Below are 17,812 nucleotides of genomic sequence, written 5' to 3' on the forward strand. Positions count from 1 at the left end.
ATAAGCAACATCTCCCAGGGAAGTTCATATAAATCCATTTTACCTTAGCTTTATCTACAGAAATAAAGAAGCAATTGAGGAATAAAGAATTACCAACAACGTGGCCACGAAACACAAGGACTTCTGACAATAATACTAATATTAAACACTACACCTATGATGACTATAACCTCATTACGTTCAGCATCATCCATTCACAATCCGAAGTTACCACAGTTAGTAATCAAAGCAGTCACATTTTGCTGTGCCTCAACATACCCTGCCTCCATAGAGGATTGAGGGAGGCTGTAGGACTCTACCAGTCACATCTGTCATTTCATCCTTCACCATTATCCCAAATTCACGAACATAAGGGTCAGTGTTAAAACTCGCACTCCGCATCTGAAATTCAAAGAAATGAGATATTGTTTGCAGAAAAAGAAAACTTCTTTCCATTCAAATCTCAGCTTTTCTGAGATAACCATATTTGGGCAATAACCTCATCGTAGTGCACAAACTCCTCAGAACCTGCTAACGGGAACAGAAAGAAAATCTACTGCTCTCACCTCACTTTTGAGGGAACACTTACCAATTTGCTAATCTCTTCCTGACGGTCAGGTGCTGATCTGGCAGTTGCTCGAATCATAGTGGAAGTTTGATTGTCGGTGAGTTTTTTTATGCATCTTTGTCCTGCCACTATGTTGCACACCTAAAAGATCCCCAACACGAAGTTAAAAAGAAAAAAAACAATACAACTTCGATTTCTCCCCACCTCAACTGCTTTACACAATTTCTCGAGCTGACTACTCACCAACCAGTTTGTCAACAGCTTAACTTTTTTTTCATCCTGACCAAATCCCCAGAATACAGTATTAATTTAAAGCTTACTGACCTCAAGAGGAAGGTACGTGTGTTTCTGCTCCTGCCCAACTTGTAAACATGGAAGGTGAGGATAGCGTAAAACTAATTTGTGCCTGTCCTTAAAATACTGAGCTACAGTGCATTCAACTGTTTGTCCATTCTCCTGCTGAAGTGGGAATCTATGTGAAAACAAACATGAAAATGAGCCATTAATTTATGTAAAATGTTTTGCCACCCTTTTTCAATTCATTTCTTAGCACGTTCTAAGTTTGCTGGAGGTTAAACCCATCTTGTTTAAATGATGCATGTTTATTTCTGTAATCATGAGTACATCATTACCACTACCACATATCATTAAATAATACCCCGGAAGGCATTTCTCTAACTCGATACCTAAAGCTACCAATTAAATTTTCTAAGAGTGAGTGCCTCAGAGGCAAAGACTAATGTCATACCTATCTGTGATACCTGCAGAACTCATTTCATGATATGTCACGCACAGAAAATTGTGAGCTTATTGTGAGGCACACAAACCCAACAAGCATTTCAGAAATGCATTTCTCTGTACATTACAAATTTCCATATATGCATATGTATTTGCATATGTTTATACCAAGTTGGCACAAATGGTCTTTTCGTTAATAAAATGCAGCACTTGAAGGAACAGGGAATTAAGTCTAAACAATTAAATAACATACTGAGATACTGAAGAGTTATTTTATCATGCAACCTATTATCAGTGCTGTTTCTCACAATGCTCTCTTAGAACAGGGTAAACTACCTGCCTACTTGAGGCTACCCACAAAACCCTCGTTGGTGATAAAAAACTTTTATTGGTTATAAATAAAGACTTTTTCCAGGGAAAAATGGAATGGCAATAGGCAAGATTAAGAATCTTATCACAACTGCTACCACTTCACTGCTCAACAGTTCTGGGAACTATGCTACCAACAGGGCGTCCTGTTCTTCTAGCGTTGAAGAAATCCAAAAAGCAAAATGAAAGAAAAGCGTAGATCTAAAATGAAAGGAGTGGCTGAAATGCCATTAAGTGCATTAAAGAATAGACATAGAACAAAAGAAACAACAAAACTGGGAATAGTTGGAGTTATATTTTAAATTTACTGATCAAAGTACCATTTTGAAAGACAGCTTTTTTCCTGGCTCCCTAAAGAAGTCATGACACTCTTGAAGCATAAAATTAAACACACACATAAGAAGTAGCAAAATAGTTTACGTTTGGTGACTTGCTGGTCGTCTGGTGACATTGCACACTCTGTACTTTCTTTTCATTTGCCCACAGTGTGTTATCTCCACCTTTAGACCTAGAAGTGGAAAAACATTTATCACCTTTTCTTCAAAATCAAGCTGTCAGTGCCCATAAAATTCAACAAGACTACTCCGACTGTGTAGTAAAGTTAATGACTATTTAGTATGTTCTTAGGGAACTGAAGATTATTAAAAAAAACTTAGAATTTCAAAATAAAATAAAAACAAAAAAACAAAAAACCAATACTGATTCAGCCGAGATTAAACAAAGAACTTCAGAAACAAGGCAAAATCTTAAAGCCATCAGAGCTGAAAAAGCTGGACGTATTCAATTAATTCTCTCTCTCTCTCTCTCTCTCTCTCTACTAAAATCAGGAATGGTGGAAGGAGAAGAAGGGCATAGAATAAAAACCATGTTTAAATATTATGTCTAAACACACAGTGTCTGTGAGACCTCCAGACAGCAAAACAAACCCTGGGAATGAGGCAGCTGGGCCTCACTGTTAGTGAAGACAAACATCTGCTGCAATCCTCACCTGCACAAAAACGGAGCCTACCTGAAACCCAACAGCTTTCAGAGAGAAGCTAACCATAAAAGTCAAACTCTCCCCACCTAAAGAATAATTTTTCCACTCTAGATCAGCACAACACAGCCACATGAACAGAAGCATTTCAGAACTACCACTAACCTCAGACATGAGCTTGAATACAGAACTTTCATTTATGTTGCTTTTGTGTTCAGACAAAAACAGGCAAGGGATGACTGTTACATTTAGGATGTTGAATGTGTGGGAATAGAAAAGTGGGAGCTGTATATTAAAATTCCATATCTATCTGCACATGGGCATAAACTCATGTTGCTGCCGAGTAACACGGCATTATTTATGGTATCTGTCAAAGGTGCTAATAACTTGCTGAGCACACTAATCTTCCCACCTAATTTTTCAAGGCTTAAAGTGCCTCTGCTACTAAGCCACCAATAAATATCAAGTTTTCACAAGTATTTCTAAAGTCTGCAGCACAGTATTTTCAATAAAATGTTACCTTAGTTTGCAATTAGCTTTGCTGCAAGCCTACTATAATTATTTCTTCTCGAAAACTCAAAATCCTTATGGAAAAAAGCTGGCAATAGTGTCTTCTGTTTTTCCAACAAGTACAAAATCAGAATTTTCTTGAAGACTTCTTGTTGGTCAAATACAAGTTTTCAAGATGATTCTGCAGACTTTTTGTGGAAGTAACAATGATGGGAAGCTGCCTCAATACAAGACAGATTGCTGGAGTTCTTCTTTCACTTCCCCCTTTCTTAGCTAACATATCAAGAAGGAAGGTGTGTTGGCTCTAGACGGGATAGTTAATTTTCTCTAGTGGTCCCTTCCAAGCCCCTAAAATTCTGTGGTTCTGTGAATTGCATCATGCATCACTTATTTCATGTGTCTAAATGCTTTTACCTCAACTCACAAGTCTTACTTTCCCCCCCGCCCCCAGATCTCCCAAACATCCCACTCCAAGAGGAGAGAGCCAACAGCTGTGTGTGCTTAGTGCCTGCCAAGTTAAACCACAACAGAAGGACTGTGACTTTCCAGAAGAAATGTTATGGGTAAGAGTTCAGTGAACAGCACAAGGAGCTTAATTCCTTCCTACGAGTTTTGATTCATTCACTGCATCATTTGGTAACTGAATAAACTGTGGTGCTCAGGGACATGATTTAGCAGAGGGTTGTTAGAGTTACGGTAGTATGGTTAGGTTTTGTGGTTGTACTCTATTATCTTTAAGGTCTTTTTCAACCTGAGCAATTCTAGGATTCCATGATTCTATGACAATATACTTCCTGGAAGAGTACATGTACAAAGAATATGTAAGTATGTAAAACTACATTACTGATTTATTAGAAAATTTGGATATGGAAATATTGCCATTAGTGATTTCAAAGAAAATTAAGATAGGGTAATCAGAAGTAACAAATGTAAAATCCCAGTCTTGTCAAACAATTTAAAATCATTTGATTAGAAACAGGACCGTCTTATGAAACTGGGATTGGCACTACTGACATGACAGAAGTGAAAAAAATGTTTTCTCATTTCTAATTGAAACTTGTATTTAGTGATGGAAGTTCTTTCTGAAGAATAAAGCGTAAAGTGGTATTCAATTCCTAAATACAAGATGGAAAAAACAACTGTCATTTAAGATGATGAATTGTTTTAAGGAGACTGACATAATAAGGGATGCTGCACTGAGATGCTCTCAGATGTCCACATGCACAAGTAACTTTGACATGACACTTGATCAAGTAATTAGGTGATGACAACACACAATGAAATGAAGGCTTGTCAAGGATGAGAAGCTTTATATAAATCACAAGCCAGTAAATGATCTCAGGAAAACCATCTGCTAGGAAGTTTGAGTTTATCCCAACACTTAAGAAGAGAGCGAAACATGTCATCTTCATGGATTCACTGCTGTACTCTCATTAAGGACACAGGTAATTGAAATTACCCTATATAGAGAGATCGAGCTAAATGCATACATGTATAGTTATCACATTCTCAAGTGATAATTTACTTCTGTGCATATCTGAACTCAAAATGTGCCTCCTTCAAAAATAAATCATAGAATACCACCAGTTGTAAGGGATCCGTAAGGATCACGGTGCTCAGGGACATGATTTAGCAGTGGATTGTCAGGGTAGTATGGTAAGGTTGAGGTTGGACTCAATGATCTTAGAGGTCTTTTCCAGTCTGACCAATTATACGATTCTATGATGACAGAGTCCAAAACCCATTCAATTAACATTTCATACTAGAGAATCAAGTCAGAAGCCACGTATTTATATGAGCTGATCCAACTTTGCTCACTGACAAAGGAACTGTCAAAATCTTGAAATAAATGCTTGAAATAATGTTTCTTGCCTTTATGTTTGCTCAAAAAAGTGTATGTTCACTATCATAATTTGCTTCCCAAATAGTCAACAGCTATAGAAAATCTTCTGAATATATGTTGGTAATACACTAGCAGACAGAATAAAGCAGTTATATTTATTACCTTTTATTTCTTTGGTAAACTTTACCCTTTGGGAATCTGTCAGAGGTTTTTGTTGTTCTTCAATGCTTTTGAAATCCAAAACTTCACATACAAACTCAATAACTGGCTGTGCTTTGTAAAATGCAGTTGCTGATACTGTAGACAAAAACATTAAAATTGTATTACAAAAATACAGAGGAATAAGTTTTGAAATAAATACAATTGAAGCTATTGAATTTTTGCCTCTCCGTTGAAAAAGAGAGGAAAAAAAAAAAAAGAGAGAATTGTATAAAACCCACCATCAATGTTTAACATCATTTTCCATAAGGAAGGTCTGACTGATTGATGGAATCCAAACCAAACCTCTCTGCCACCACCTAATGGATTTGAGCACCCTTCTGATGCTGTAAAAAAAGATCGCCCCACTGGAGTATACCTGGAACAGAAGGTAAATCCACATCATAAATTAAAGCAGAAGGAAAAAAATGTTTATATTAGTTTTGACTTTATTGATGCCTATTCAAAAGCACAGAAACAGCAGTGTTTCAAGCTATAAACAACACCGTAAATAATAATCTCTCCCCTTATTTCTGCGTGGCTTACCCTGAAATCCATGGAAACACTGTTTTGCTAAACGACTCACCTAGCAAGCATTGCTGAAGCATCTTTCAACTGCATCAGAATGATTGCACTGGTAACTCAGTACTGCACATTTAATATCAAACATCAAAACCAGTGCTAATATGTTTCTCTGAATAAAAATGTGTGAATCATTTGTCTAGCTGTTTTATTTACTGCAAAAGCTGATTGATTCTTTTCCTGAATATAAGGATAAAGTCAATGCAATATAAGGATATTTAAATATATTTGCATAAACTTCTCAGTCCTTTAAAATGAGAAAGCTCAGTAAAGAAATTTGTTCTTTATTTTCCAACTGCATTTAATTTGAACAGTGGTCTTAAGCAAACTGTTTCATGGCAGCAGATTTAAAGAAACACACTGTTTTGACTACAAATGCCATGTATGTTGCCTGGGACATAGCCATTTTAAAGCATTTTTCCTCTAAAAAAACTGCTGTACTAAGTGCCACTAATGTCTCTCTAGCCCGATAATACAGAAAATCAGCAATTAACACGTGCTGAAAGAACACAGGAATAGGATAATTAACTTTTGAGCCATACATGTGCTATCTCCCAGCCTCCAATTACTTCCAGCTCAGGGAGCTTCTTTCTCAGAAGGCTACATGGACATGGAGTATAGCTGAGGTACCAGGGCACCCCAGCCCCGAGACCACACAAATGTAGAACGATTTTCAGTAACTTTCAGTGCGAAAAGGGACTTGTATCCAGCCCTGAGGCTTCTCACTTGATATCACATCATAGAATGGCTTGGATTAGAAGGGACCATAAAGCTCAGTTCCCACATCCCCATCCAAACTGGCCCTGAACACCTCCCAAGATAGAACACCTACACCCTCTCTGAGCAACCTGTTCCAGTGCCTCAACACCCTCTGAGTAAAGAATTTCCTTCTGACATTTAATCTAAATCTCCCCTCTTTTCATTTAAAACCATCATCTGATAAACAGAGAAGTGCCATGTTACCTCTCAGGTAGCTATTATTTGGTAGAGCTATTATTTGGTAGAGCACATCCAACCCAAAGTAGCTGCCCAAGCATTTCAGATAATAAAGCACATTTCCTCAGCAATACCAGTGTCTTCTGCTCACCTCATGGAAGGCAAGTGCCTCATCACGACATCAAGTGCCTGGATGGTTTCAAATGGGACACTCGGCAGCCGGCCAGAAAGAGCATCATGTAATGCCTGCAAACTCACACAGGACATCCACTTTATGGCCACCTTAAATATTCTGTCCTTCCCTTCCCCTGGCAACGTGACCTCCAACTCCACCTGCAGCAATGACAAACAACAAACCAAGATGATTCTTTCTGTTTGGAGAGGAAAATGAGAGGGGACAACGAATTGCTCTGAATAATGCTGTAAAGCCTGGGAAAAGACATGGAGCAGTGATGAAGAAACAGCAGACATTACGTACAGCCTCTCAACAGCTACATTTTTCTACAGGTGTATTTCAGCTAACTGGTATGCTTCCCAGGCTGGCATTCTAACACTGATTTCTCATCTTTCTTAGAAGATAAGGTCTGAGAACAATTCTTAACCCAACTGGAAGTTGGTTAAGTCTGATATCACAAAAACCTGTGGGAGTGACTATGAGAAATATCATCAGAACATCCCTTGTGTTGGATGTAAACAAAAGCATTGCATTCTCCTGTCCTAGGGAGTGTACTGCTTCAATTCAAAAGACATCCACTTAGCAGGCAAACTGTAATTAGAGTGCTACTGAAAACAATATATGGTAGCAGCAGGCTAATATATGCAGTCACCTGCCCTCTCGTAGCAGCTAGCTTCTTCAGTCAAAAACCAGGTAGCAAAGATAAAACAAATACAAGCAGCCTCTCCATAAGCCAGCAACCAAGTTGACAATTTATAGTGGACAATCCAAATTAATACTGCAGTCCTATATTTCCCTTAGAACCAACATTATTCACCACAAGAGCTGTGCAGAGAAAGGAGCCACGTGGCCATGGCAGACCAACGGAAAGTGGAGTCTGGAACAGCAGGATCTGTAGATGGCCCAGCATGTTTATTCTGCCAAAAAGGCCATGCAAATGAAGTTGTAGGCTGTCAGCTGTTGCTGATTGGAATCTTTCTATAAAGCCTCTTTTTGCTTATTTGGCTTTTTCCCCCCCTCTTGGTCTCAACTTATAAAGCTCCTTAACCATGATGGTATGGAAAAAAAATAAAGAATTGATCTATTTGTGGTGCTGTATCCACACCCCTGATAAACACAGGACTGGAGAATCTCTATGATGATTACTGGACTGCATGTCAATGTCTGACCCACTCCCTGAACCCCACATCCAATTCATACCTTGAGCCTTAAATTTTAAAGTAGATAATCCATAATGTGAAGCACTTTATTCATTTTTTGGTAATAACACCCTAACACTCAGAAAGGCTCAGTTATCTTAGACAAATCTACCAGTTACCAGAGCAATATCTGGGCTATGCTATGTTTAGCTTAGTTGTCACAAAAAATTTACAGTAATGAACTTGTCCCACTTTTAACTGTTGGCTTTAAAGCCTCTTCAAAACCACATCAGTCACTGGTACTACTCAAATACATAGGTTTTAATCCAGCTTTCCAGGTTGTCTTCCTTTTATATCTCACCTAAGTGAAATATTACTGAAGAGCTGAAAAAAAATCCTAAAGATACATTAGGAGACTGCTCGTATCTACATAACTTGACTGCGTCCTCTACACTTTTTGTACGAGTAAAAATTGAGAAAATATTTTGTTTTAATACTTATGTAGTCCATATTTGATCTGAAATGTCTAAAGAAATGAAGGAGTGACAGAACGAAAATTAGCTATGAGATGGAAGGAATTAAAACAGGTATGATCAGTGGGATGGGTGAGCAGAAAAGATGAAAATGTGTTTGCACAAGTTCAAATAGAAGCAGGTTATCAGCAAGGACAAAAAAAGAAAAAACAACTACCACTGACAAGAGATGAAGACAGAGGATGTTAATTAAGTTAAAGAGCAACAGGAAAAAGGTGCTGACAAATTGGTTTCAGCATCCTGATTAGCATCAGTTCTTCCACTACTGACGTACATTGCAAGTAAATGAAGTTTTTCTCCCACTTAGATTAAAGACCATCTATTAATCATTGTATGATCATGAATCTTTTCAATGTGATCCCAAGTGTAGCAAAATTGCTATATTTGTTATGTACAGAGCAGCCAAAAAAACCCCAAGAAACCTAATCTAATTACTCTGGAGGAAAGTGTTAATACCTACAAGCTTTATAATGGTTTAAACCATGCTTAAACCAATTAAGCTCCATGTAAAAAGAAATTCCCTTATTAAGCTAAATTTCCCCACACTCGATTTAAACCAGTTGAGGTTTTTCTGTAGTAGTTTTTTCCTCCGGGGTAATAACTTCGGTTGCTTTGGCATACAGATATTAAAGTTCTGTATTGGATGGGAAAAAGGGAAGAATCTGAAAGCCTATTAGAAGCAAGCCTGAGTGAGAGCCAGATACACAGATCCACAAAATGGCCCAGGTTGGAAGGGACCTCAAGGATCATGAAGCTCCAACCCCCCTGCTACATGCAGGGCCACCAACCTCCATATTTAATATCAGACCAGGCTGCCCAGGGCCCCATCCAGACCTTTGTGATGGCAATAAGATCACAAGACCCTAAGAAAAGTGGAATCTAAAGGCAGCAGCAGATTTACACACGCACACAAAAAAAAAAAATAAAAAAGAACATACAAACCAATTTCTATTAGTTATTAGAAAGGCTCTGCAAATATTACACTGGGATCTCCAATCAGAAGCTCTTCCGAAGTTTTCTCTTTAAAACTTACTTTATCTCTTCCAATGGGAAGTGGCATAGCTGTATAAAGGTTTTTTCTTCCATCAAACACTGGCTTGCGATCCCCAAAAATCTGTGTTTTAAAGTGCTGAACCATATGCTCCACTATTTCTCTGAAAAATACAAAAAAGAGTACATTAATTCAACTTTTTTACTTTTCACGTCACATAGCAAATGAATACTAATATTCATGAGTAGAAGCATTAGGAAAATTAAAAGGTTGTCTCCTGCTAGGCATTAAAGCTGACATTTGTTTGATCTGAATTAGAGCAGTCTTTTCACAGACTAAACCACTTTCTGAACGTGGCTGTTGTTAGCTTTTTCAGATGCCTTCCTGTCTGCTGTGATTTAACACAAGTGGCAAACCAAAAGATTGTGCTATCTCATGGTCACAACAGAAGGCGCATGGTATTGTCTGGGTCTCCTGCTCCCCTGCCCTACAGTACTTTCTGTATGGAGCCAAAGCTCAGCAGACTGAGCAGCTTTCCAAATACGACTACCCAAGCTTTCAGCCTCAGCCTTCCCCCAGCACAACATTCCTATGATGACAGTGATACATAAAATTTCTGTGTAGCGCTAAGATAGATTACTTGAGTGCAATTTTTTCCACAAAAGCAACAAAATTAGCCTTCACAGAGATCCAAATGTATTAGAAATGCATATCTGTCCATTAAAGCACAGCTGGAAATACGTGCTGTTTGTATGACTGATGCAACTAGTCCCAAGGCACTTGTCTAACTACAGTGCTTACACACTGGTCATACAAACCAGTTCAGCAGCCAGATGAGTGGCTTGTTGAAGTAACAGCACTCTGATGCCAAAGACCTTTAGTCCAAATGTCCCAAACAGACATCCTTCAGGCTACGTGTCTCATACAGCTGGAAATCTCAAATCCAGCAGTGGTTTGCAGAATGCTGCCTAGAAGATAGTTAACATATATATGGCTTGGGGGCAAAACAGCCCAAAGAAGCTGAGCTGACACAGGAAGGAAAGCAACAGGATGCTGTTTCTTCTGTACCACTGCCAACTAGCTCAGTGAGGCTGCAGATGACTATTTTACTCACCATGATTTAGAAAAGTAATTAGCTGAATTAGATGCTATAGCAACATAAAACTCTGAGAAGAAACTTCAATGCATTCAAGCATTGTAGTGAGTGAACAGTGTCAGCTGTTTGAGCTGACAATTTATTTGCTGTGTCCCAAAGCTTTAAGATTAGATAGGTTTCTTTTAATGGTCCCATCTGAGTTTCTGAGAAGTATGAATGAAACTTGACCCAGCAGCTTCTGCCTCTGGTCTGCAGCGCCTGACTGAACAAGTCCCAGTTTCAAGGATAGAAGGGAGATATTTTTTACCCTTGTTTCGAGCAATGGAAAATCCATTCTCCTACTGAGCAAGATTTGATTGCAAATTGCTCTGCGTGAAAATGAAAGCTGCCATTTAATTAGCGTTTCCACACTTGGAACTCTGTTTAGTGATGGTGTTTCTCAGCTGTGGTTTGAGGCGTTTCAATGAAAAGTGGAATTATTTTCTCCATTTGAAGTCAAAAGAAGAGTGATTTACTGGCATTCCAACTCAAGCCCTTGTGGACTACAGCACAGAGACAGCACGTGTATGCAAGAACACAAGTGACCCCAGGTCACTTAGAGGGTGATGACACACCGGCACAGGTTACCCAAGGAGGCTGCGGATGCCCCATCCCTGGAGGCATTCAAGGTTAGGCTGGATGTGCCTCTGGGCAGCCTGGTCTGGTGGCTGGTGACCCTGCACATAGTAGGGGGGTTGAAACTCGACGATCATTGTGGTCCTTTTCAATCCAGGCCATTCTATGATTCTATGATGATGATTCCAGGTGGAGACTGACAGCACAAAACCAACCCCACGTTGCCCATTCTTATCATCTACCAAAACAGATCTGGACTTCTTGCAACATTAGAAAAACTGACCCTAACTGTATAGGTTTGGCACAGCAGCCCACTGTCTCAGCTATGTGTCTTCCAGTCCTGCTCCAGCTCTTGTTTATGGTGTATCCAACTGTACAGTCCAAGCCATAGCTAGTCCAAAAACAAAACTGAAGAATGAAGCCAGCACAGATGAGGGAACAGCGTAAATGGAATTAAAAACTCAATCTTTTCTAGATGTTAAAACACAAACTAATGATAAAAGCTACTGATTGCAGGTATGTAGCTGAGTTATATAACCAAAACACTGGAAACTCTAATCTAGATGAATTTTAGCTCTGGACTGTATGTGCATCCTACAAAATCCTACATACGCATATATAAATACGTGCACAGACACAGGTATACATGTAGGACTGAAAGGCCACAGTCAACAAAACGCCAAGCACTGACAAGTGCATGTACACCTAAAGGGTAGCAAAAGCACCAGCAAGTGCTCAAAGAAGAAGAAATGAAACATAAACTTCATTAAATGAATCCAATTTGTATTCTTCCCACTCTGTACAGAGAAATGTGCACTGCTGAATGCATTCATTACACCCTTGCTTACTGCAAAAGGCACTGAACCATGCAGATTTATATCTGCTCTGATACCACAACACAAGGAATAGCTAACCTAACAAAGGAGATCAGGTCTGAAGCTGTCAGTGAGGCAACAACTCATTACAGAGTATAACCTGCTTTATCAGCCAGGAAAATTGCTTTACAATTACTTTATAATTATGTTCTCTACAATTCCTTGGAAACTGATTCCCCACCGCTAAAGGTAGGGACAAGAGAAGGAAGCACACACACCGGACTACAAAGAGGCGATCACTGAGAACAGCAGCACACACCACAAACACGTACCAGCTGCACAGCACTGCACCATCCAGAGGGGCTAAGGAGCATAGAAATCTGCATCATACAGCAGCATGCATGCTGTCAGCACTGGAGCAGGAAGCCAGGATAATCAGTGATCATGAAAGCAAAGCTCTTGTGGCTTCCACTATGAAAATGTGAACTGCTATTATTATTATTACTTTTTTATTATTTTTTTTTTAGCACTACAGTGCAGTGAGAATGCATTGGTGAAATCAACAGGGCTGCTTCAGGCAGGAAGAGAATTTAGCTTGATGCACATACAACATCTGCTTTTAAAACTAAACTCAATTCTCAACTGGTTTAAAGCTTTTAAATAGCCTTAGAAATTAAAAACAAAAAAACAAAAAACAGAGCAGCAAAGCATAGCAATGCTGCTTTATGGAAATACCATTACTAGCAGCCTTGTTGGTGTAACAGTTGATAATGCACTCCAGTTTGTTAACTGACATCAAGAAAACAGTGGCTTTCAGGTGACTTTTTGGACTCTACACTTTTGTTCATTACTGCATAATCCACCCATGTGACCTCTTTTAATATGGAAAGTTTTTGCTGTTGAATATATAAACACACCATTACGATACTCCACAGTCAAGATGTGTAGGTAGTTACAATGATGACACTTGTGGTTTCGAGTTAGTGCCAAGTCTTGTTCTCAGTTTCACTTCTGGCAACACTGCTCTTTTTCAAGTTAATGAGGTTGCCACACTGTGACTAATAGGGCACACATGCAAAATACAGGACCTAATTGCTTATTTCCTTTGCCAGCTGATCCATGCTTTCATCTCCCTATCTGTTTCAGGAGCATAACTTTCCCTATTATAGAATCTACTGATGAAGGATAATTTCTTACCTAATTCAGTTCTTCCACAATCCTCTCCCAGCAGCACAGACAAATGGGTTTTACCTCCCCTTTTAAGTAGGTGAAAGCAGGAAAACAAGCTGGCAACACCAGTTCCTTGCTAAAGGGCTTGCCAGCCAATTACACTCCGATATTTAAACATGCAATACCAAGGATATAACTTATCAAGTTGGTTTACACTGATCTAACCTCTCTAGAGTTAATACAGTGGCTTTAATCAGAAGTTGACAAGTTCAGTCAAAATAAGGGACCACCAGCACTGAATCTTTGGGCTGGGACCAACTTGCTGGAGAAAGAGTGGGTGACCTCATTGCAGCCTTCCAGTATGCAAAGGGAGCCTACTCTTTCAAAGGGTAGATAATAGAAGGACAAGGGAAAATGGTTTTAAGTTGAGGGAGGAAAGATTTAGGTTGGGTATCAGGGGAAAGTTCTTTACTACAAGATTGCTAAGGTTCTGGATGCCCCGTCCCTGGAGGTGTTCAAGGCCAGGTTGGATGGGGCCCTGGGCAGCCTGGTCTAGTATTAAATGTAGATGTTGGAGGCCCTACACACAGCACTGGGGTTGGAGCTTAATGATGCTTGAGACCCCTACCAACCTAAGCTATTCTATGATTCTACGATTAAAATGTCTGAGGAACACTGCTTGTTGATGGATATGGAAAGTTGGAAGCTATCGGTACAAACAATGAATAAACAGATGCATCTTCTGAGCCATCAGTGAAAACAAGCACGTGGCTCCACAATTTTCAAATGTAAACCAGAACGTAAGGAAAAAAACAAAGCACTGGATTACCTGTTAACTCTTCTTGGACATTTTTCTGGTTTTATATCCAACTCATAATGGTAGATATCTATTTTAGGAATGTCCATTTCAAAGAAGTTGGCCTGCAGTTTGATTGTTCTCCCAGAAGTCCCAAAATCTGGGCGAGGAGGAGGTTTGAAGGCATATCCCTGTACTGGTGGTGGCAATGGTGGAGGAGGTGCAAGCACTGAAAAGAGAGAAAGCACAAATTAGCCACACCAGCTACATTCACCTGAATTGAACAAATTTACAGACTTCATCCAACAAAGTAGGGGATGTTCAAACTAACAAAGAAAACCTGCTATCAGGAGTCCATTCATTTTCTCTCTTCTTCCAAAGCTGGTTTATTATTTGCTCTGTTTCTTAGTCCTCACCATTGATTAGAATCTTAAAATTAGTTCCATTTTCCCATACAACGATTTATAGGCGGGATTTGGAGATGCTAAGCAGGCACTAAACAGGCAATGGTGGAAAATCAAGAACAAAGCAAGAACTAGAGCACCATTTATGAAGAATCTCAGTTTCAAAACAGATACTGATGTGAATTGTGAATTGACATTGAGAATATTACTGTGGTTTTTTTTTTAATTGTCCTATGTTATTATTTTTATTAATAAAGCAGTTCTTAGACTTTTTCCTCATTTGGTTTATGCTTGGGTCAGGTCTTGTCCTCAAAATACATTCAGAGGCATACAGTCCTTTAACACCACGTTACTGAAGTTCAATAAACATTGCAATAAAAACTGTGACTCTCCAACAGTAACCTGAAAGATCCATTCTAAATTCTTGTTCCAGAACATCTGTGCTTCTACAGTGGTGGTGATGCTGTCCCATCATTCCCACAGCTTCAATTTTCTGCTCCTGGCACTTGGACTATTTGTTTCTTTTTATCCACGCTTATATCTTGGTGGCATTACGATCTGACTTACCACTGTTACCTGTTCAACTACTATGCACCCACATTAAGCATTTCCCTTCCCCATGCCATTATGCTCTCTAACACTGCTGTACTCACCACCACATCCTGATTTCTCTGCCCTTTCTCTTGCTGTGCTAGAGAGACTGGTAACTGACATCAGTCTACTCCTTAAATTGGGAGTTTCTCACAGGAATATAATGAAGCTCTGTTTACAAATAATCAAGGAAGAACACTGGAGCTTGGTAAGTTCCACTGGAGCTTAGTGACAAATGGTAAATAAGCAAATTATGGAGATAACATGAAAGAAGCAAATTCCTGGGGAAAGATATGGAACAGTTCACACACACAGCAGAGAACGGAACCAGGCACTTCAGAAATAACAACCAACAACATCAGCTACTTTCACTTTTAAACTTCATCTGTTTTAAACGCTCCAATTAAAGTTATTTCTGGCTCAACGCACTGAGCAGACTTATATAGGGCAAGGTGGTGCTTGGAGGAGATAAGCACTGTTTATTAAACAGCAGCACTGACTTGATAAGCAGTCAGCCTATATTTCTGTGGCATGAAGCAGATACACATGCATTAGCTACAGGACTGATGGCTGTACCTATGTGCACCTTAGATGTGGCATTGAGGAACATGGCCTGCTGGGCATGGTGGTGATGGGTCAGTGGTTGGATTACATCATGACCTTAGTGGTCCTTACCAACCTTACTCATTCTATATGGGAATGCTTCTATACGGGGTGTTGCAGAGGATACAGATATACTCTACCCATGGAAACCTGCCACAACTCACCCACCAGAAGCTGCCTCTGGTGGTCTTCCAAACACACTCCTGTAGTTTTTTTTGCTCCATTCCTGGTTTTCAGAGACTCCTTTGAAAACACACACAGTGCCTTCAGACAGCATTTTGAAAGTCTACATGCATTGGATTTTACATTTAAAGTGCTGTCAAGGGGAGAATGAATTAGATGAAAGACAAGTACACCGAAACATCCTTGTGATATGCATCAGAAACTCCTTGCTCATTTGCTACATGACAACGTGAATAATAAAAATGTTTCAGCCTTGATATAATGACTGAGACCATCAAGAAAACACAGAGCTCTATTTGCATGGTTTGAAGTAAGGTATACTGGATATTCAGTAATGAGGTGCCAGTATGAAGTCTTGAGGCTTCTCTGGAACTGAGAACTAACACACTTCCTACCAGAATTCATTCAATTTACAATAGAGCAACTGTTCAAAGTTAGCACTCTTAAGAACTGCGATTTCTATGAAAGAAGTGGAAATTGGGGAAAATTCAGGTATTAGAAAAGTAACTACCTCATGGCAGTTTTCTTGAAGAACCATAAACCTCAGGCACTATCACTATGTTAAGAGAAAAGCAGGAAAAAGTAGGTGGCAGAGGAGCTGTGCTCAAACACAGAACTGCACAGACATATCAGTTTAGTGCAGAGTTTTGCAAGTTTACAACAATGCTGCAAATTCAAGGCTGGCTGCATGCAGACTTCCACTCCATCAAAATACTGCAGATCCAAACTGGAGATAAGAGTGACTCAAGGAGCCACAGGGCCAAGGCACTCCCAGCATGTAGAAGGAATGAATGAGCCACACTTCTGATTGCATTCCTCCCCCCCTCCAAAACCCAAACAATTGTGGAACCGAATCATCAGGGCCATTTAATTTATCACCTATATGGAGGCCTTCAGCACCATCCTTTATTCTTCATAGTGTTGTAAAGCTTAAGGTCGTTCAGTTCTCTGAAGTGCTGCTCAGCACTGAAGGCACATACAGAAGATTTTTAGCATGGAATTATGCCACTAACACACAGTCAGAGGCCTAATGAGTTACTAAATAAGAAGGGGCCAAGCTAGTTGCATCCAAAAGGGCTTGTCGACACAGGAGATCATCCAAGCATAATTCTACTACTGTAATTATATCAATACGTTTTCTTCCACAGCAAGTCCTAACACATTTAATTATCTAGTGATGCTTTCACAGATCAAAGAACGTTTTAGCACTGGGCTAATGCAGCCTACATCTGTCATAGGAAGCCTTTCAAACTATACGTCCTGTAAGTGAAACTGATGTGAAGGAAGGAAGCCTTATTCGGAAGCCCCGCTTTCAGTTGAGGTTTCATTATCAGACATCAGGGCGGTTACTCCGGATCATCCATGTGGGTGTTTTCAGATATTGCTGTGTTGATCTACAATACAGCTGCCACTGCCAGAAGCTACCATGTGAATAGGAGATGTTTAAGAGCTTCAACACTTTTTTGTCCTCAGTAGCACATTTTTATCCACCTCAAACAAGAGATGCAGGAAGTGAAGCAAGTGGCAGGCAGGCAACAGAGCTTAACCTGAAGACAAAGTAATGCTGTAAGAGGTACAATAAATAAGACCTTTTTCTTTTCCAAAAGTATATCAGACACACTAATTACTTGATACCCATTTAAAGAAAGATGTCCACATTTCATACTGGCATACAGAATTTTAACACAGTATCAAATTGAGTTCCCCCTGCAGCACTTGATGTGCCTGGCCTGCCAATCCCAGCCTTGCAGACAGTACAAAGACCACTGTGAAGTTTGCTTTTTGAACTACATTTTGCTGTTTCCAGTTAACTCGCTGATTCCATCCCTTCCACAAGAAGGAGATATCACTACTATTGATTCAAAAACCAAATTGGGGGAGTTATGAACCTGAGCTCAGCTACTGAACAGCTGTTTTGCCTCCAGGCCTGCAGGAAACAACAAGATCAGGTTAAGAACCAAGACCAGCAAAAGAAGGGATGTGTGTGCTACAAGAGGCAGCT

The 17,812-nt window shown here is 39.6% G+C and overlaps 1 protein-coding gene across 2 annotated transcripts in view; it reads right to left on the reverse strand.

The window, feature by feature from the left end:
• The window catches only part of AGO2 (argonaute RISC catalytic component 2), a 52,538-nt gene that overhangs the window by 21,803 nt on the left and 12,923 nt on the right, over positions 1 to 17,812 (reverse strand). Inside the window, exons 2-10 of one of the 2 annotated variants that reach the window (XM_085221738.1) lie at positions 14,063 to 14,258; positions 9,580 to 9,700; positions 6,851 to 7,035; positions 5,424 to 5,560; positions 5,146 to 5,280; positions 2,075 to 2,162; positions 872 to 1,019; positions 569 to 688; positions 259 to 381 (exon numbers count right to left, since the gene is read on the reverse strand). In XM_085221738.1, coding sequence (XP_085077864.1) covers positions 259 to 381; positions 569 to 688; positions 872 to 1,019; positions 2,075 to 2,162; positions 5,146 to 5,280; positions 5,424 to 5,560; positions 6,851 to 7,035; positions 9,580 to 9,700; positions 14,063 to 14,258 — 1,253 coding nt within the window. The remainder of the gene's footprint in view (positions 1 to 258; positions 382 to 568; positions 689 to 871; positions 1,020 to 2,074; positions 2,163 to 5,145; positions 5,281 to 5,423; positions 5,561 to 6,850; positions 7,036 to 9,579; positions 9,701 to 14,062; positions 14,259 to 17,812) is intronic. The other variant, XM_085221739.1, reaches the window with a different exon arrangement.

Source organism: Meleagris gallopavo, chromosome 3, assembly GCF_905368555.1.
Source record: "Meleagris gallopavo chromosome 3, MGAL_WU_HG_1.1, whole genome shotgun sequence".
NCBI lineage: Eukaryota > Metazoa > Chordata > Aves > Galliformes > Phasianidae > Meleagris > Meleagris gallopavo.